This window comes from Prionailurus viverrinus, chromosome A1, assembly GCF_022837055.1.
Source record: "Prionailurus viverrinus isolate Anna chromosome A1, UM_Priviv_1.0, whole genome shotgun sequence".
NCBI lineage: Eukaryota > Metazoa > Chordata > Mammalia > Carnivora > Felidae > Prionailurus > Prionailurus viverrinus.
Window position 1 is genome coordinate 6,130,340 of NC_062561.1, and position 21,862 is coordinate 6,152,201.

General features: G+C 37.4%; 1 protein-coding gene and 1 long non-coding RNA gene across 6 annotated transcripts in view; one reads left to right on the top strand and one right to left on the bottom strand.

The window, feature by feature from the left end:
- CDK8 (cyclin dependent kinase 8) overlaps window positions 1-21,862 on the top strand; it is a 114,527-nt gene that overhangs the window by 42,500 nt on the left and 50,165 nt on the right. For 3 of the 4 annotated variants that reach the window (XM_047861024.1, XM_047861031.1, XM_047861016.1), the window contains exon 2: window positions 15,471-15,546. The exons of the other annotated variant lie outside the window; for it this stretch is intronic. In XM_047861024.1, coding sequence (XP_047716980.1) covers window positions 15,471-15,546 — 76 coding nt within the window. The remainder of the gene's footprint in view (window positions 1-15,470; window positions 15,547-21,862) is intronic. 4 annotated transcript variants of the gene reach the window in all.
- Window positions 1-21,862, bottom strand: part of LOC125167222 (uncharacterized) — a 68,166-nt gene that overhangs the window by 37,451 nt on the left and 8,853 nt on the right. The window lies entirely within an intron of this gene.

Consider the following 21,862-nt stretch of genomic DNA (forward strand, 5'->3'; position numbering starts at 1 on the left):
CATAAACTTTAAAATACTTAGGGGTAACTTAACCAAAGAGGTGAATATTTGAACAATGAAAGAAATTGAAGAGAAATAAATGGAAGGATATCATGTTGGTTAAATGGAAGAATCAATATTGTTAAAATGTCATACTACCCAAGCAGTCTATGGTTTCAGTGCAATCCCTGTCAAAATTCTGATGGTGTTTTTCACATAAATAGAAAAAACAATCCTGAAATTTGTATGGAACCACAAAAGACCCCGAATTGCCAAAGCAATCCTGAAAAAGAACAAAAATGGAGGCATCACCCTTCCTGATTTCAGTCTATCATACAAACTTATAGTAAAACAGTATGGTACTGGTATGAAAATAGACACACAGACCAATGGGACAGAATTGAGAGCCCAGAGATAAACTCTTGCCTATACTAATATGTGGCTGATATCTGACTAATAATACTAATATGTCATCTAATATGTGACTAAGGGGTGAAGAGCCAGTTAGATCTGTGCTTTTGTAATTCCGAAGGCAAATGCTATGAACAAGGGATGGCAATAAGGTTGGAGAGCAGGGATTTGATAACTGACTAGATAGGTGAAATGAAGAGGAAAAATAAAATAATTACCTGATTGTGAGTAAATGGTAAACCACAGAGTTTGACAAGTTGTGAAGGTCTGAGGACCACTGCTGAAGGTGAGACTGGGGTTAGGCCAGTGTTTAAGAATTTCTAAGCACGGAAGCAGATCCCTCTGGACTTTATGTCCTTTCATTTCACCTGCTTTCTTTCATGGTCCAGAGTTTGCAGGAGAGGGGAAAGATCTCAGAGAGATTTTGCGGGTGTAAGTTTTCTTTTCTTTTTTCTTTTCTTTCTTTCTTTCTTTTCTTTTCTTTCTTTTCTTTCTTTCTTTCTTTCTTTCTTTCTTTCTTTCTTTCTTTCTTTTAAATTGTTTAATGTTCATTTATTTTTTGAGAGAGAGACAGAGTGGAGTGGAGGAGGGGAAGAGAGGGAGACACGGAATCCCAAGCAAGCTCCAGGCTCTGAGCTGTCAGCACAGAGCCCAACATGGGGCTTGAACTCACAAACCATGAGATCATGACCTGAGCCTAAGTCGGATGCCCAACCTACCGAGCCACCCAGGCACCCCTGCAGGTGTGAAGTTTCTAATTGGTCTTAGGTGTCCATCACTTTTAACTTCTTCCTCACCAGATATTCTTTAATTTATTTAACTTTTTTCCTTATCTCACATTTTATTTTGGAAGTATCTTAGACTTCTTACATGTAACTTTCATTATCGATCCATTCTGAGAAATATAATGTGGAAATACAAGCCAAAGAACATTTCCAAATTTTTGTAAAATCCTCAGTTTAAATACTTTTGCTGTTAATTCATCTTAAAGAAGGAAATCAAACATTAAATCCAAGTTAACTCTGAAGCTGTGGCTAATATGTTTTGGAAAATTGGGTTACTAGGATGAAGTAGCTTATGTGTTTGTAGTTCTTTATAGGTCGTTTCATATCTAGATCAGTGCTTCAAACTCAAAATAGATTTATAATTAGTTGGCCTTCATGCAGGTATTCTTATTCTTTGGTGTCAAATTTATAAAGTATATGTATACGTTTTCATCTTGAAGTACTTTATAATAGTGGGAATGAAGACAGAAGTTACCCAGAGTCACCAAGCTAGTCTTGCAAGTGCAGTGATGTGTAGTGTGAGAGAATTTGTCATTGCAGGAGTATGTGCTGGACCTGCTGTGCAGTCATAAAAATATGTTCACTTTTCAGGGGCGCCTGGGTGGCGCAGTCGGTTAAGCGTCCGACTTCAGCCAGGTCACGATCTCGCGGTCCGGGAGTTCGAGCCCCGCGTCAGGCTCTGGGCTGATGGCTCAGAGCCTGGAGCCTGTTTCCGATTCTGTGTCTCCCTCTCTCTGCCCCTCGCCCATTCATGCTCTGTCTCTCTCGGTCCCAAAAATAAATAAACGTTGAAAAAAAAAATTAAAAAAAAAAATGTTCACTTTTCATTATAATCCTGTAACTGTCTTCTCACAATCGATCTTTTCTCCAGGTGTCTATTCAACAACAGTTTTACAGGCCTTTAGTTACAAAAGTTGTATCAGCCTGATACATGTTACATGATACAGATTATTTCACAAAATGATGTGATCTATTGTTTTGTATGACAGGTGTCATTTAGAAGTATTTAACTCTTTAAAGGATAAAACATTGATTTATTAGTAGTAACAAGGCTTTTCCAACATGTAGGAGGTGTTAAGAGTTTGTTAGAATCTAAATTTGTACCTCTTTCGTGAACTGTTTGAAAATTGGTTTTCCCCACTACCTTTACGTTTTGGGATTAGTCTAGTTCTGATAATCATAAGATGTTCCCCCCCTTTTGTATAGTCTTTTGTGCCTTGTCTCTTGGCTTCAAATCACTCAAAGTATATACTTTGTTAACTCATAGCGTTTATACACAATTAAAATTTTTTTTACCTCTTTGCTATTTTTTAGTTTTATATAACTAAAAGATCATAGATCTGTGAATGCTACAAATAAAACTTGAAACTTCGGGTAGTCTTTTGTTTTAAGGTCTCTTGGGCCTCTTTTTGTTCATAGAATATAATAGTAGCAGCTTTAACTTTTTTAAAGTTTATTTTTGAGAGAGAGACAGAGAGAGTGAGCAGGGGAGGGGCAGAAAGAGAGGGAGAGAGAGAATCCCAAGCAGACTCTGCACTGTCAGCACAGAGCTGATATGGGGCTGGAACTCACAGACTGGGAGATCATGACCTGAGCTGAAACTGAGAGTCATGCTTAACCGAAAGAGCCACCCAGGTGCCCTGATAATAGCAGCTTTAAATGAAAAGTTTCTGATAGCTTGTACTCCATGCATTGCCGGATAAGTTGTTAGGAGGGAGTTTGAATCTGTGTGTGTTAATGATAAGCAAAGAATAGCCTATTTATTAGCTCATCTAGGTAGAGGAGGTGTATTCATTTACACATGACCCATTTATTGCTGTAGTGAACTTGCCTAAGAGTATTTTACCGGAAGCAATTTGTAATACAGTTGGTAGTCACACTTCCTGAACAGAGCCAATGTAGCATATGGTTGGAGATGCTTTCCGCAGTCAAACTGCTGGGTTTGAGGTCCCGGTTTGCTGCTCTCTAGCATTGTGACTATGGATTCCCTGTTTCCTTTTATGTAAAATGGGATAACAATAGTGTGTTGTTGTGATGCCATTATTAAACAATGCTTGCACATAAAGGACAGTCTGTGTCATCAGTTATGTCACCTACATAACTGATACTTGTTTTTTTATAACTGAGTTAAAATAGTACTGTGGGCAGTCAGTAACTTAATTATTACTAAAATTATCTTCTTCCTCTGTGTGTGTGTGTGTGTGTGTGTGTGTACACATATAGGTGTGTATATATGCACGCATATACACACATATAGTTAGCTATATTTCTCTGTGTATATCTCTACTGTATATATGCAGATATATAAATGTGCATATGTGTATATATGTATTTATGTGTACATATTTGCATATGTATTTTAAAATGTGCTTATGTATGTGTACATAAATATTTCTGTAGAGAAACATGGAGCCATGCTGGCTATATATAACTATATACATGTAAATTACATATTTTATGTACACAATTTCAGAGCATGTGTGGCATGAACTTTAACATGTATTTATCTTAAGTGCTTAATATAGTACTTGGCTGTGGAAAGTGCTTGGTACATATTATAATATTCTTCTAGGAATCCTATTCCTTGTCTGCCTGCCAAGAAGTCAACATTTATTGAATATTCACCTGTGGAGAAATGGGCTTTCTGATATTTTGGAAAGTTGGAGGGAAAGGTATATAGTTCCCACTCCTGGGAAATAACTTTGCTTCCTCCCTTCAGATAATAGTGAGTTTGCTTTAAGAACTAGGAGAACACAGCCCTTGTAAATCCACTAATAGAGTAATTTTTTACGGAATGGTATGAAAGCGCCAAATGTAAAAGGTTAGTTAATGTTAATATTGCTACAAGACTTCAGCTTCTTCAATCTGGCACGGCCCTGCCTTTCAAGGAGAGACTCACTGGGAGCTGATGCCCCTCCTTTACCCCCATCCACTCTGAAATATGCTGCATGTTTCATTATTCTGTGTGGCCCTCTGCTTTCTGGTTAGATGTTACATCTTCACCTAATTACAGTGAGACCCTATCCAGTTCTACCTTATGTGTAATTGGTGCTGGGGCAGTGAGTGAGTGAGTGGAAGGAAACAGGGAAGAAGAGAGAAGTTTCTTCTTGCCAGTTTTTAACTTGTTTGAAGCACTGTATTTGGAACCGTTCTTAGGCAAGGTAAGTTTATCACTCCTTAATTCCACTCCTGTTTATTTATGTATTGAAAATAGCAAATTTTAGTTTTGGAACTTGTTACTCAACTTTTAGATCATTGACGGTAGCTTCCTAATTACCCTTCTTGCCTCCAATGTTGGTATTTCTGTTGTGTGCTAATGTGTGATCTTTCTGTAAGTTTAGTCTAGTCAGACCTTGTTAATTTTATTATGTTTAACACTGTCAAATATCTATGTAATTCTGTTGAAATTTTCTTAATTTTATTTATCTTTGGCATATACCAAATTTAAGTCTTTTCCCACTGTAATTTTTTCCCCAGAATTCTAGGAAACCCTATTTTTGTACTTGAGTAGGGATAGTTCCATTTAACTGGTTGTTTCTTGTTTTTCTGTACATAGAATTGAATTGAAAATACTGTTAAGTACATGGTATACTATCATTGTCACTCTGTGCAAGGTCCTGTATTTTATTTTTCATTCTCCTGTCTCTATCCCATCTCTTCTCCTACTATAATCAACTCCTGTTCTTTTTTCTCTTTTCTTTTCTTTTCTTTTCTCTTCTTTTCTTTTCTTTCACTTCATTTTATTTCATTCATTTATTTATTTAGAGAGCTTGAGCAGGGGAGGGGCAGAGGGAGGAGAGAGAATCTTAAGCAGTCTCCACGCCCAGCGCGGCGCCAGGCTCGATCCCACAACTCTGGGATCATCACCTGAGCTGGAATCAAGAGTCAGACACTCAACTGACTGAGCCACCTAGGTGCCCTCTCATTCTGATTTCTTGAGTATAGATCCTTTCAGCCACTATTTTAATCTAAATATCTTTATTATATACTTGTACCCATGAAAATACTGCTTGGGTATGGTTTAGTCTCATTCCTCTTAAAAATGTTATGTTTTTGCTTAGCTATATGTAGACCCAGTTCATTGCTTTTGACCAGATATTCTCAATACTGTATATGTACACACCATGTGTTACTTATGTATACATGGTATGGTGATGTATTATACATAGTATGCCCCTATTTGCTTCCACAACAGTGTCCTCCTTTGACACTATATGAAACCTTTCCTATGGTATATAATCAATCAGGAAAGGAACTGCTGGCGTAGGAAGTATACATACTTAATACCACTACTCCAGATTGCTTTCTAAAATGTACCGGTTTATACTGTTAATAGTACATGAGGTTACCATTCCTTTACGTTTTTCACCAGTTTAAAGGAGAACCTTTAAATAATGTTAAATGTTAATCTTTAAAGATACTGGAAACAAAAATAGAAGGGAAGAGTGAGAGGGTAGAAGTCTATTGATTTCTTTACGTAGAAAAACTTTTGTGGCCAGATTTTTATTTATAAATTCAGGTTTTACGCTGTGTTGCTAATGACAGAATAAACCCTCTGCATGTGAGAGACAGAGCTGTAATGTAATGACTTCAGATCCCATCCAGTTCATTTGTTCAACAATGAGCATTCATAACAATCTTTTCAATTACAGAGTGTTGTCGACGAGGTAGAATGTACATTAAGGGAGAAGAAGACATTTTTAGGGTGTCTTAATAACATCAATCTTGAATAATTAAAATAATACTTGGAGTATAATATGAATATTTAAGAAACATTTGAGTATATTCGTATGCCTGATGTAATAGTACTTTTAAGAAAACAGTATTTGGGGGGCGCCTGGGTGGCGCAGTCGGTTAAGCGTCCGACTTCAGCCAGGTCACGATCTCGCGGTCCGTGAGTTCGAGCCCCGCGTCAGGCTCTGGGCTGATGGCTCGGAGCCTGGAGCCTGTTTCCGTTTCTGTGTCTCCCTCTCTCTCTGCCCCTCCCCCGTTCATGCTCTGTCTCTCTCTGTCCCAAAAATAAAAAAAAAAAAAAAAAAAAAAAAAAGAAAACAGTATTTGGGGCCAACTGGAAATAAATTAGTGGATATGTGAAATAGCAAGAAAGACCAACCATCTGGGAGAAAAATACTATGCATTGATTTCTGGTTTTAGCGTTTCTTAGTTCTTGGACCATGAAGGAGAAGAAAGGAGAAGAAAAATGATTATAGACAACGAATATTAAGATACGGTTCTTGAAGTCAAGATGCAGTGACTATAAATAACTTTATAGAGTTATGTTCAGAAAAATGGCACTTTGAGAAGTTGATTTAAAAAGATTGGTAAGTAGTTTACTTTGATGGAAAACCCCCACATGTAATGATACTTGATCATGTTACTGTAATCTTATAACTGAACAGACAGGAAGGGACCAAGAGTTACTTTCTGACTTCCAAGCTCAGCAGTTTGTTAAATTCTGCATAGCTGTTTCTCCAAACAAGGTGAAGATGAGTTTAAAGTGTGAGAACTAACAAGTTTAGCGTGAATTGCTTGAGATCATGTAGATGGGAGATACTCACTTCTAGGTTTACAAGAAGGTTTATAATTTCTTGGAGCTTGTCATCTGGAGCTGCCAAGAAACTTGAAAGTAATTCCTGATAGGGCATTCTTTTTCACGGCTGTATCTTGGAGACTATACCTGTGCCAAGCACAGGAACCTCCCCCAAAGTGCCAAGAAATCCCCTCAAATCTAGAATTAGTAATTTTAGTAATTTTTAAAATAAACTTGGGTTGTTGACAAAAAAATTAATTTCTAGATTTCATTTGTCAGACGATCAAAAGAGCCGAATGTGTTAATATGACAAGGGATTTTAAGCAAAATATAGTGTGGCTAATTAGAATGTGCTCTCAGAGTGTACCCAATTTAAATGAAAGGAAGTGTTGTTTCAGTTTGCTTTAATGCACTATAACTTCATGTGAGATTATTGGGCATAAGGCCATCAAGAATGCACCGGTAGTCAAAGTTTATTAGGCTGCCGTAGCAAATGACAGTGAACATCTGGGAACTGTGAGGTATCTCAGCAAGAGGGAGTGGGCAAGGGCTTCGGAGGGTTTGGGCTTGGGCTGCATGGTCTTCAGGAAAGACTCGGGGAGTAGATCAGCTCTGGATTGGATACTCTCATGAAATGGGGTCTGTTTGGTAATTGGGTATCTCAGCATTCTCTTCAAGAGTAGGAGTGAAGCAAAGCTGGGACTCACTGGTAAGAGAACAGTAATCACTCATAAAAGGGCCATTTTAGTCATTCTGCAGCTGTGGTGTTGCCTTAGGCAAACTTTATTTCCTGTGTGCCTTTGTACTGGCATTGCCTCTAATCTGTTAGGTATATCACAATCTGATTATCAGCGGAGTTTATTTTCACTGTTCTCAGCCCCTCATTTTGGCCAAATTCAGCCATTCAGGACATTGTTCTGTAAAATCCAGATCTTCACTCTTGCCAGAATTCCATTGATCAGGAGGCTGTTCAGAGAACCTCAGTTGTTGGACTGAAGTGAGTTCTTTATGTATACTTTTTGTTGTTGTAAGGTTAGTTATTGAATCATCCAAAGCAAAAATGGCTGTGCACATGTAGGACTCTGGAGTCATTTGAGCACTGCAGGATGGCACATGCTGAGATTAACAGGTTTTGTAATCTGTTTCTAAGCAAAGAGCCAAGTCCCAAGTGTGGTTTTGGTGTAGACAGAAACTTTGCTAGGTTTGACATCACAGGGGGTTCCCTGTCCTGTTTACTATTTTGAGTTTACTATTTCAGGAGTTGCTTAGTAGTTGAGTGTGATTGCCCAGGAACTAGAGTGAGCGGAGTTGCTCCCAAAAGAAAGTGGCTAAAATCTCAATAATTAGCTTGTTTGCATTATTTTAGTGAAATCGTGAGCAAATTGTAGCCAGGTATTGGATTCATACAAGGAGTGATTAGGGATACAAAGAGCAATATTAAGGGTATTGTTATTAGATATAGCAGGTGTCTGTTAATAATTCAGAAATTTAAACCAGCATAGGGGATAGAAAAGAGCTGTGGAATGATAGCATGCAGATTTAAGCCTGACAGTCTTTGGTTCTTGCCATTTAAATCTTGTTCCATGGGTCCTGGGTGGAAGCTGTCTCATTCTCTAGGATCATCTTCTGGAGGATTCTTAGGCATCCTCAATTTAAGGTCTCTGGCTGGGACGGTCTTCCAGTAATTTGAGGATGTGTTGTTATGTCACGGTAATTGAGAGCTGTGCATCCAAGGAGTTCTGCTGTTGTAGTTGTCAACAGAGTATGGCAAGGTCATTTCCATGGGGGTTCAAGTGCAGTCTTTCCCTAATGATGCTTCAAAAATAGCCAGTCACCTAATCTGAGAGCGTATAGAGCTGATTAAGTATCTAGCCAGGGAAGATAAGGTTGAACAGCTCTGGAAAATTAGGTTAACCAGAATTTTTAGAATGGGAGAAAGCAGCTCCTCTATTGATGTGTATATAATACACAAGGATGTAAGGCTTTAGTCAGTGGTTACCCAAGGAGTTAGAACATATTGTGAACAGTGAGGACTTGAACCAATCTGCAAGGCTTCTTGATTTCTACCATCAAGTGTGTTATGTTCGTTCTTAATTGACTAGGATTCTGAAACCTAGAAACAAAAATATTGAAACAGTCATTGTACCAGTTTTTCTCTAAGAACATGAGTCTGCCTCTTCTCAGCTCAATGTACATAAATCACCAAACATATGTACATATGTATATATATGTGTATATATGTATACGTACATAATATGTATATATACACACATACACACATATGTATATGCACATTAATACATTTTATTTGCATTTAATGTATAACGGCTGAACTCCTTTAATTTGTCAAATAAATCAATTTGGAGAGAACAGAGTTTTTAAAATAAGAAATCCAAAGATACGTTAAGTGTAAAAGACATCCGCTTTATTATTTTGATTTTGGAACCTAAATTCACAAAAGACAAAATCAGATGATGATAATATGTGAACTTTAGTCGTGGTATCCAAAGGTAAAAAGTAGTTCCTAAGCCATATTTGAAAATACTAATTGCAGTAAGAACAATAATTATTAGGACCTTTAATCTTTTTAAATAGATTCTATTAAAAATGATTTAAAATATGTCTAAGGCCCAAGGATGTATCTTTAAGAGCATTCTGTCCCAAACTGGAATTACTAAGATTATTAAAAATACCAAATACTTAAGCAAGTTAGGGGGCTGAATTCACATCTCTGTAGCATTCGGCCAGGGCAGCTCATTGTCGTGCACAGTCGCTGAGATTCGTGCTGTGGTCTAGCGTCCTCCCAGACCTTTTCCCTCGGTAGCCATCATACTGCAGCGCAACAGTGACGGTTGCTTATGATCTGCTTACAGATGATTGCGTAATTAAGATAATTACATCTTCAGTTTAACACATTACACTTCATGTAATTCACAATTTTTACTACGTAACTAACAGTGATTGGTTCAGCTGTTTCTTTCTTTCTTTTTTGCTTCTCCCGTAAAGCATGACTTTTTCCATGAAGGAAGTACTGTACTGATTTACATTCTGGCTCAAGCTCCTGGATCTGGCTGACTACTCCGTAATGTTTTTCTGTCATTGCAGCTGACAATGTAATTCTCCAGAACAGGTTCTTACACCCCAAACAACTTCTATTGACACTGTAATCAATACCTCATGATTTTACGTAGTGCAGTTAGGCCAGAGCTTCTGGCTTCTAAAACTGCTGTTGAGAAGTCCACAGGTATCCTGATTCCTGATTCTTTTTTTAAAATTTATTTTTATTGAGATATAATTCACATATAGCATTGTGCGAGTTTAAGTTGTACCACTTGTTGACTTGATAAATTTGTATATTGTAATATGACTTCCACTGTAGTGTAGCTAACACTTTTTTCCCCCTAGTGGGAACAATTAAGATACAGTCTCTTAGCAACTTTGAAGTTTATAATATAGTATTGTTATCTATAATCACTATCCTGTTCATTAAACATCTCCCTGTGCCCCTCGCCCCAGGTAGTCACCATTCTACCTTCCGTTTTTATGAGTTCAGGGATTCCACATATAAGTGATATCATACGGTATTTTCTTTATGGGATTTATCTCACTTAGCTTAATGTCATCAGGTTCATCCATGTTGTCACAAATGGCAGGATTTTCTTCTTTCTCGTGGCCAATATTGATCCTTTCCAAATGGCCCATTACCTGTCTCTGCCGGAAGCTTGTAAAATCCACTCATCTCCACTTTTCTGAAAGATGTAGGTATTGTGTCTTGATGTGGGTCTGTTTTCAGCTGTTTGTGGTGGGAACTCATTGGACCCTTTCAGTTTTAGAAATCCTGTCATTCAGTTTGGGAAGTTGCCTTGAATTACTTCTTTTCTCTGTTCTTTCTTTCTTAACTGCTAGTTACTTGTATATTGGATTTCATGGACTGGTTGTCTAATTTTTCTGTTTTTCTTTCACATTTCTTATTATTCTATTTTCTAGAAATGTCTCTTCAGCTTTATCTTCCACTCAGCCAGTCCTACTTCCAGAGTTATCTCGTACTGTCAGTTCTCTGATCTTGGAGGATTTTGCTGTATGCATCTAATTGGTCCTCAGTTTCCTTCACTGTCAGTGTCTGATCTAGTTTTTCTTGGGTCTTGTTAATCAGTTAGTGTTTGTCCACTTACTTTCTAGTTTCCAAAGCTTTATGCTGCCTCCTCTCCATTTCTCATCCATGTGAGTTCAATTTTTTAAAAATTTCTTTGCCATTGTTTTAGTAGGGTTTTAGGAAGGAAGTGAAATTTCATATGTGTGTGCATTACTCTTTTGTACCAAAACACTGTTCATTTTTTTTACCCGCTCCTTTACGGCCATTTTCTGTTACTGGCTTACTCTTTCGTCATGGTTCCATTCTCTTCCTTTCGGCTTCCTCGTGTAACACACTTTCCCTCAGCCCTCTTTATTATTTTTAATGTAATATTTTCTTGTCATACTTACGTTTTTTTACTCTCCCTGAAATGAAGCGCATATACTCTGTGTACCCCTCTTTGGACACAGATGACACAGCTAACCCCCTCCCATCTTCCCTCTGCCTGTTTCTAAAATCTCATCCATCCTCAGGACGTGAGCATGTTTCATGATGTTAAACTGCTCCCGCTACTCTCTGCTATTCTCTGAGCATGTCACACCTTCCCCATGCTTCTGTATTTTTGTACGTACCGTTCCCACTTTCTGGAACGGCGGCTGCTCTTGCTACTGATTGCTCTCCACAGCCCCTCCCTCCTTTCCTCACAAACTTCTGAAATCTTGAAAATCTCCGCTTAGGTAGCCTCTTTCTGAAGCTTTCTTTCATCTTGCTTCAACCCTTCAAGTTGTAGTTGGTCCCGTCTATTTATAGCACTTAAAACACTATATTGCCATTATTTATTTATGCAGTCTGACTGCTTTAACCGGATCATGACTGAAACTAGGAAACAAATCCTTTTCCTCTCCAATGTGCCTTTTTACTAAAAAGTGACTGTGTGGATGGATATATAAATAAATGTGCTCTGTAAACCACAAAGTGCTGTTGTATTATGATGGTAATTCAATGATTTTCAAGAGGAGGTTGCCTTTTTGATTATCAAACATCTAAAGTTTTTCTATTCTCCCATTTCACCTTTCTTTCTCATCACTTACCTTTATAAAATATAACACATATAATTACTTGGGATGGGGGAGAGAACTGTTTGCAGATTAGAATTTTTCAGTTCATTGAGAAGACGTTTGCATATGGCAGCTTGGCCATTTACATACAAGAGAAATTCAGGGTTGTTGTTAAGGAGGTGAATGGGTAAGTCTTGGGTTTAATTTATTTTCTTTCCCACCACTCTCTTTCTCCTTAGAGTGTCCAGATCTAGGATGCTATCCTCAAATAGTACCTATAACAATCCCTTGTACTCACTCCTGGGTTAACCATCTGGTTAAACCGGTACCGCGTATGTGAAAGTGTCTGGCAGACGTATTCTAGTCGTGACGTCATTTTATTTTTGCATCCCCCTCTTCAACTTCATGTTTTTAATTCTTTCACACATCATTCAGACATAGTGAACATTGAGTGTAGGTGCATTTAATGTATTTTTAAAATAATGAGTGCCCATGGGGCTTTACTAGAAAGTATGTTATAAAGCCGATTGTCATAAGACAAATCTTTTTTTCAGAAAAATAATGTTGGAATCGGGATTTTTCCCCCCCACAGCTAAGGATTTGGTGTAAATATATTGCAATCATGAAGATAAAGCTATGTATGTTTTAATAATTTGAGATAATAAAGTAGTAAATGAACTTAAATGAATAGATTTTATTCAACCAAACCTCCTTTTATCCTTTCAAATCTTGAACTCTACCACCTTTGCCCGTACTTTTATTTTTTAGGTTTATTTATTTTGAGAGGGAGTGGGGGAGGGGGAGAGAGAGAGGGAGAGAGAATCCTAGGTAGTCTCCGTGCCGGGAGCATGGAGCCAGATGCGGGGCTTGAACTCAGGAACCGTGAGATCATGATCTAAGCCGAAGTCCAGAGTCGGGACGCTTAACTGACTGAGCCGCCTAGGTGCCCTCCTCTTACTTTTAGTATATGACCTAATTTCCAACATGAGGAAGATTCAAAGCCACCAGGTGAGAACTCTCCCTGAAAGTATTTCTCCTTCTAGCCTTGTTTAATTTCTCCTCAGCATTTCCGTCTTTGCTCTCTTAATTTTTACCTGCCTCTCCTTCTTCCATCAGCAGCTCCTTCGCTCTGGATTCTTCCTGGCAGTGCTTAACCTATTCAGTTCTCTTCCGTCTTAAAATAATAGTAACTCTGTAACCTTGCGCATCATTCCAGCTGCAGGTGTACTTTCCCCCTCTCAGATGTCTCCGTTTAGTATCTTAGTTTGCTTGTGCCCCGTTCGTCGCCAGCTGCTGCAATGTGGACTCTGCCGTTACATCACTTCAACTGTTTTCGCCCGGTCTGCTCTCTGGTGACTTCATCATTGCTAAATTCAGTGAACGCTTCTTCACCTCACTAGTCTCCTCCGCAGCTCTCGATACTATTTACTATTCTACCCTTTTTGAAACTCTTTTTTTTTTTTTTTTTTTGACCTCTCTGGCGTCACTTTACTCCCATGGCTTTGATTACCGTGTGTGTCCTAATTATAGTAAACGCGTGTCTTCAGCTTTCTCTCGAGCTTTAGACCTGTTTATTCAGCTCGCCATCCTCACTCTGGTATCTCGGATGTGCCGCAGACTCAACCTACGCAAAACAGAGCTGTCTTCTTCTTCCCTCGGTCCTTTTCCTCCCGTTTCTTATTTCAGTCGGTAATGTTGCTGGTAACCTGCTGCCTCGGCAGAAATCATTATCTTTGACTCCTCCTCCTTCCTTCTGACCAGTGTCCTGTCACCAAGTGCTACTGGTCCTGCCTCGCGCACTCCGGTCCGGGTCCTCTGTATAGAAACCACCGTTGGGCAGCCACCGCCACCGTCTCTCAGCTGAATTACTTTAACGCTGTTTACTTTTCAGTGGCTTCTCTGCCTCCTGTTCTTATTTGCTCTCCCGAAGCATTCAAAAGGCAGCCAAAGATATGTTTTCCCAGTAAAATATAATTGATATTCTCTCATTAAAGAGATCTTTAATGGAGGGCTTCCTGTTATTCTTGGAGTAAAAAGACTTTTATGTTCTGGTTCCTGATTAATGTCCTCAGCCTCATCCCCCGTCGTTTACGATGTCTGTTCTCCTCAAATGCTTTTGTCTCGCCTCATGCGTCTTCACATTGTGTTTCCGTCTTAACTCAAGCCACATACACATACACAAATACACATACCCCCACATCAGCAGTTCTCAAACTCCGATCTGGGAACCGCTAGTTACCCCCAGAATCCTTTCAGAGAATCTGCAAGGTCAACACGATTTTCATAGTAGTGCTGTGATGTCACAGTTGACCCTTGAGTACGTGGGGGTTGGGGGCGCGGACAGCCTACCGCGGTCACCACGGTCTAAAATCCACATATAACTTTTAGTTCCCTAAGAGCTTGACTACTTAAGCCATACAGATCACATAAACAGCAAATTAAACACATGTTTGTTATGTTACATATGTTATTTACTGTGTTCTTAACAATAAAGAAAGCTTGAAAAAAGAAAATGTTACTAAAACTAGAAGAGAAAATATATTTACAGTACTGTATTGCATTTGTTGAAAAAAATCTGCGCATAAGTGGACCCGTGTACCTCAAACCCATATTGTTCAAGGGTCAATGGTATTTCCTTTCTCACTGTCTCGTGAGTGTACGGTGGGTTTTTTTCCCAAAGGTGTCATAACGTGACATCATCGCCCTGCTGGCTAAACGGATAGGTGATTTGTATTCTGTTTTTAAAAGTTACCATTTTTAAAATCGAATAGGGTAAATACTGGTAGATATGACGAACAAAACCTTGCAGGTCCTCAGTAATATCCAAGAGAGTAAAGGGGTCCTGAGTCAAAACAGTGTGAAAATTGCCACTTAGGCCCCAGTTGAGTGGTGTTTCTTCTGAGAAGTCCTTGCTTAGGTCCTCCACCAGAGTAACCGTTGAGTAACCTCTGCCGTTTGCGCTTGCCCTATCATAGCACTTATATTGTACTGCGGTATGTTAGTTACTTACCTGTCTAGGCCAGCAGACACAGAAAGCTCCATAGAAGAAGGAACTCTGCTGTAACCCCCATACCGAGCACAGTTCTGAATACATAGTAAGTGCTTAGTAAACACATGTTGAGTGAATCTCTTCAAAGGTATTTGGGAGATATGAGGACTATAACATGTTTGAAATTATAACCATCTTGTACTTTGCTGATGCATTCATTTCTTAATTTTTTTTTTTGACCCACCGATATCTGAATGGTTTTAGGAAGCAAGGTTGTGTGTGTGTGTGTATGTGTGTGTGTGTGTGTGTGTGTTGAGGGTACAGTACACACGCACACATGCGTGTATAAAAGGAAATCTATACGTATCATTGCTGAAAGTCTGGAGCTCCATTTCTGAATCTTTGTCTTCCCCAAACCATGGAGGCTTGGACAAGTCTTTTTATTACTTTGAATGTAACTTTCCTCATCAAATAATGGGATTGAACTAGATTATCTAAAAATTTCTTCCTATATGATACTATTTAACACATGTGAAAAGTGGTCTGTGTATCAAATATGTGGCTTATATTTATTTATATTTTATATTACTAAAAATGCACGTAAATTTAGTTTTATCTGTATATTAAAATAACTTTGTTTTTGCAGGAAAGATGATAAGGACTATGCTTTAAAACAAATAGAAGGAACTGGGATCTCTATGTCGGCATGTAGAGAAATAGCAGTAAGTGAAGCTCTTTTTATAATCATTATCATTTGACTCATGAATGTCAACTATGTGGTCTCTGAATTGTATTTGTCACACATTAATTGAAAGTTGGTAAATATCTTTCATATTGGCCATTTGTAGAAAAATATATTTCTTTCCTAAGAGAAGTAAAGGTGGCATGTAGTTCTAGCAAAAATGTCTGCCTAAATTCATTTATTTGGGAGTAAGTCAGTCTTAGTTGTTTATATAAATATATATTTTTCTGATAAATGTCACTAAATATTAAGGGTCCAGTTATTATTTCATTGGGTGCAATAAAAGTAAGTTTGTAGGAACCTATATGTTCATTAAAACTAGTATTTCTATTTTAATGAGATTGATGTCATTACATGAACTTAAAATGAGATTGTGTTACTTGATTTTCATTGTATCTGTTCATTTGAATATGTTAAAAATATGCGCTGTTTTCTTTTGGAAACTTAGCTTTCCATATGGCATTAGAATCTCATTTTAATCCCAAAGGAAAATATTCATCTTAATGCACTATTAAATAATTATTCACAGATTTAAACTGAGTTTTACTTTCATGAGATTTTACTTCAGTTTTTACTATTGTGGCACTGTGGGTCAAAATTTATCTTTTCTGGCTATAATGAGAATATTATAGAATATATATTATAATCTTGTTGCTTTTAGCCCTTGTATCTATCCACAGATAATAGGCTATTGTGAGCTAGATATATTAACTTAGATAATTTTACTCATTTAATAGATTTATACCACTGGGTTTTCATTCATTTGTTGTATGTCATGTTGACAGGAACTAGAGTAGGTAAAAGTAAAGAAACGGAACAGTCAGGGTCCCTGGCCTTGAGTATTTACATGCTGATGAGGAAAGACACTCATATATCTTATAATAATGGTATACCAAGCACAGTGATAGAACTGTATGGAGAATGGGAAAAGGATCTACATCTAACTGAGAAAATCAAGGAAGGTTCCAGGAAGACATGTAAGAATTACCTCCACGAGGGGAGAGTAGAGGTGAGGTGGAGGGTATGCCATGCTGGAAATTACCTTTCATGTAATTGATAGATTTTTAATGCTCTTGGATCTAGAGGAAGGATATCTGTACATTAACTATCAGTTCTTCCAGCATCTACAGTTCTGTATATTCTAGTTAGTTTTAAAGAATTAAAATCCATTGACCTGTGGTCAGTGATGTTAGATGTCATGATAGAGATTATCTTTGGAGGGGTCAGGGAGTGATGGAAAGTGGAGACAAGGGAACTTTCAGGATTCTAGCAATGTGCTGTTTCTTGTTCTTGTTCTGGGTCTGGTTATGTGGGTTTAGTATGTGAGAACTCACCGAGCTGTGCACTTAACGGGTTTGTGTGCTCTTTCTCTGTGTTTATTAAACTTCAGCAAAATGTTTTGAAAACAACTCATTTTAGGAACAGACATTCTTCATGTGTATGTTGATAACTGTAAATGAAGTTAAGCACGGAAAGAAATATGAACACTTATTTTTAATGTATATGATTATGGTTCTTCAACCTAAAGTGAGCACAAATTTTTATTTTTGATGAAATTTACTATTTTTTCCTTTTCGTGACCATTGTTTTCTGTGCCTGACTGAAGAAATCTTTACCCACGGATTGTGAAGATATTTTCCTGTGTTTCCTTCTAAAAGCTGTATAGTTTTGGTTGTACGCTTTAGTTTGGGTTCTGTTTAATTCATTTTTGTTTGTATACATGTGATGTAAGGTTTGAGCTTCTCCCCTCCCCTTGTAAAAACTTAAATGACTATGTAAGTGTGAACTGTTCTGGGCTCTGTTCCATTCTTACTGATGTCTTTGTCCGCCCTTATGCCATTATGAGGTCACTCTAGCTTTACAGCAAGATTTGAAGTAAGATTGTATAAGGCCACCAGCTTTAGTCCTCTGTTTCAGGATTGTTTGGGCTATTTTAGGTCCTTTTCAGTATCATATGAATGTTTGAATCAGCTCATTTTTATTTCTAAAATATGCATGCTGGGATTATGGTTTGGATCAATTCGGGGAAAACTAATATCTTAATAATATTGCATTCGGTCCATGAAACTCAAAAGATAAACTTTCTATTTTTTAATATTTTCTTTAATTTTTCTCAATAGTGTCTTGTAGTTTTTAGTTGTAGAGAAAACGCACACCTTCTGTTAAATTCATTCCTAAGGACTTCATGTTTTCTGGTACTCTTGTAAATGGATTGCTTTAAAAATTTTTACTTCCCATTTGTTTGCTTCTATACCTCGAATTTTTTTAATATTGTTATTTTCGTATCCATTTTATATCTAAATTCACTGGTAGGTTTTGGTGATATATGCAGAGAAATGATTATGTCATCTGTGATTTGGAATAGTTTTACCTCTTTTCATCTTTGTATTTTTTTTCTTATTGCACTAACTTGGCTTCCATATAATGTTGAAGAGTAATGAGGACGGACATCTTTGACTTGTTCCCAGTCTTGGGGAAAGTGGTTTCAGTGTTTCACTATTAGATAAAATGCCAGCTGTAGGTTTTTATAGATGCTGTCAGTCAGACTTAGGAAGCTCTTTCTAGCTTTTTCATAAGTGGTATTGAATTTTATCAGATGCTTTTTTCCTACGTGTACTGAAATGACCCTATAGTTCTCTTTTATTCTGTTTCATTGGTAGACCACATTGATTTTTAATGTTTGTCCAATTTTGCATTCTTGAAATAATCCCTGCTTGGTTGTTTATTGCTAGATTTGATTTACTAGTGTGTTGTTAAGGAGTTTTAACTGTATGAGTTTGAAGGATGTTGTTCTATAATTATCTTTTCTGTAATGTCTTTGTCTTTGGTATCAAGATTATGCTGTCCTCGTGAAACACGTTATGCAGCATTTCTTCATCCCCTGTATTCTGAATTTCTGTAAGATTGGTAGTTTTTCTTCCATAAATATTTGATAGAATTCACAAACTAATATTATATCCTTAATAGCATCTAGTATTTGATATTTTGTATGTTTTATGTAGTTTGTCTATTTCACGCAAGTTGTTGATTTATCAGCACCAAGTTGTTCATATTATTCCCATATCTTTTCATATCTGTAGCTTCTGTAGTGATGTCCTGTTTCATTGGAGGTTGGTAATTTGTATTTTCTCTCTATATTATCGATCTCTACTCTTTATTATTTTTTTTCCTTCTACTTTTGGCTTACATTTCTTTTTTATCTTCTTAAGGTGGAACCTTAGGTCATTGATTTTTAAATGGTTCTTTTCAATAAGCAATTAAAACTATAAATTTCCCTTTAAGCTGTATTCTACTTGCATTCCATAAGTTTTGTTACATTGTATTTTCATTATCATTTAGTACAGAATGTTTTCAATTTTCTTTGTGATTCTTTTCTTTTATTCATGGATTATTTAGAAATATATTGTTTAATTTTTTAAACATGTGTGGAACAGAATAGAAAACCCAGAAATGAACCCACAAGTGTGTCAGTTAATCTTTGACAAAGGAGAAATGAATTTATAATGGGAAAAAACACAATCTCTTCAACACACGGTATTGGGGAAACTGGACAGCTATATGCAAAAGAATGAAACTGGACTACTTTCTTAAACAGTACACAAAAATAAACTCAAAATGGATTAAGGGCCTAAATGTAAGACATGAAACCATAAAAATCCTTGAAGAGAGCACAGGCAGTCAATTCTCTCACATCATCTATAGCAACACTTTTCTAGTTATGCCTCCTGAGGTAAGGGATACAAAAGCAAAAATAAACTGTTGAGACTACATCAAAATAAAAAGGTTCTGCACAGCGAAGGAAACAGTCAACAAAACTAGAAAGCAACCCACTTAATGGGAAAAGATATTTGCAAATCACATATCTATTAAAGGGTTAGTGTCTAAAATATATAAAGAACTGATAAAACTGAACACTCAAAACAAATAACCCAGTTAAAAAATAGGCAGATGACATGAATAGGCATTTCTCCAAAGAAGACATCCAGATGGCCAATAGACAAAAAAGATGCTCAACATCACTCATTATCAGGGAAATGCAAACCAATACTACAATGAGCTATCGCCTTACACCTGCCGGAATGGCTAAAATCAAAAACAGAAGAAACAATACGTGTTGGCGAGGCTGTGGAAAAAAAGGAATCTTCTTGCACCATTGGTGGGAATGCAAACTGGTGTAGCAACTGTGGAAAACCGTATGGAGGTTCCTGAGAAAGTTAAAAATAGAACTACCCTAGGGTCCCCTGGGTGGCTCAGGCGGTTAAGCGTCTGACTTCAGCTCAGATCATGATCTAACAGTTTGTGGGTTCAAGCCCCACGTCAGGCTCTGTGCTGACAGCTCAGCAGCTGGCCGCTGCTTCAGATTCTGTCTCCCTCTCTCTCTGCCCCTCCCTCTCAAAAATAAACATTAAAAAAAGTTTGTTTCTTTTAATAAAAAAAAAATAGAACTACCCTAGGATCCAGTAATCACACTAACTGGGTATTTACCCCTAAAATGCAGAAACACTTGTTCAAAGGTATACATGCACCCGTGTGTTTATTCCAGTATCATTTACAATAGCCAAATTATGGAAGCAGCCCATAGCTATCGTCAGACCTATGGCATAAATTCAGAATTTATTATTTTTGCCATGTTGTAAAATTTTAATATTATAAGTCAATGTCATTTTGAGAATATTGGAGATTTTCTTATCTTCTCACAGCTACACATGGTATATATTAACAAGATACAGTTTCAAATATTAATTTTTTATTTATTTGTACTTTAAGAGTTCAAATTAAGGGTGATATTAGATGGCACAATTAGAATGAATTAAGTTTGTAATGAATGACATATTAAGACGTTTATATTTTTAGCAGTGATCTTAGTATTCAGGAAATTACAAGAATTTGTTCCCAGTAGAATTAGAAGAATTTAGGTGATTTTTGTGATGGAAACCACTGCTTAAGCTTATTCAAACCTTTTCTTTAATTTTTTTTAGCTTAAAATCTTCAAAAAGGCAAAAAAAAAAAAAAACCAACCTTAGAAAATGTTAAGAAATACGTAACTACATGCTGTGGGCTCTGTACGGGGTGATGAAATGCTGAAGTTCTTTTCATCAGCTTTGAAAACTGGGATGCTCCCAGTGCCAGAGTACCAATGTCAAAGCACTGCCTGTAGCACTTAAAGCCCTAGCCAAATAAACCTGTGCTTTACTTGGCTTGACCACTTACTAGCTTGTAGGGCCCAAGGCAAGTTAATTGTGTTTTTGTTTCCTCATCTGTAAAATGGTAATAGTGTCTCATAGGGTTTATTGTGAGGAGCTTAGCATACTTCTTTGGACACAATAAACTCCAGGTAAATGTTAGCTGCTCTCGGTAATGGGTTACCACTACTGCAGCCGCAGCCTAGGATTGTCTGCTTACTTGCATTTGTCTCCCACTGGAGAACCTCAGCAAGTCTTAGCACATTTTATGTCCAGGACCTAGTGTATCTCCCACAGTGGCTGGCATGTAGGAGGTATTTGGTTAATGTTAGCCCTGCTAAATGTAGCACAGCTCCCTGGTTTTTTGGAAGTACTTCAATAGAAATATTTACTTAGATGTAATTCCCCACTGAGACTCGGTTCCATCTCTAATCCCACAGTGACCCATCCCCTGATAAATCTCCCTTTAAAAAACACCCCGCATGGAGTGTCTTACTTACTCACTAATAGTAGTTATTTACTGAGTTAGTTGACCAAGGCTGCCATAGCAAAATACTATGGACTGGGTGGCTTAAGCAACAGAAACTGACTCTCTCCTGGTGGAACTTGTAAGTCCAAAATTGGAGAGTCTGCAGAGTTGGGTTTCCTCTGTGGCCTCTCCTGGCTTTGCAGACGACTATTCTCTTGTGACCTCTTGGAAGGTCCTGTCTGTACCAGCTGCCCTGGTGTCTCTCTGTGTGTCCTACCTAATCTCTTCTTATAAGGTCACCATTCAGATTGGATTAGGGCCACCCTAATGACCTTATTTTAACTTAATTGCCTCTGTAAAGGTCTTATGTTCAGATACAGTCACATTCTGAGGTACTGGCAGTTAAGGCTTCAACGTATGAATGTGAGGGAGAACACAGTTCAGTCCATAACATTTACTGTCACTTACTTACTATGATAATGATAGCACTGACTGTTAATATATTTTTAAATTATTACCCTCGAAGATTTGTTGTCTGACTCATCAGGTAGATGTTTTAAAAATAGAAGTGGATTTTTTTTTTTAAGTTTATTTATTTATTCTGAAAGCTAGGGGAGAGGCAGAGAGAGCGAGGAGAAGAGAGA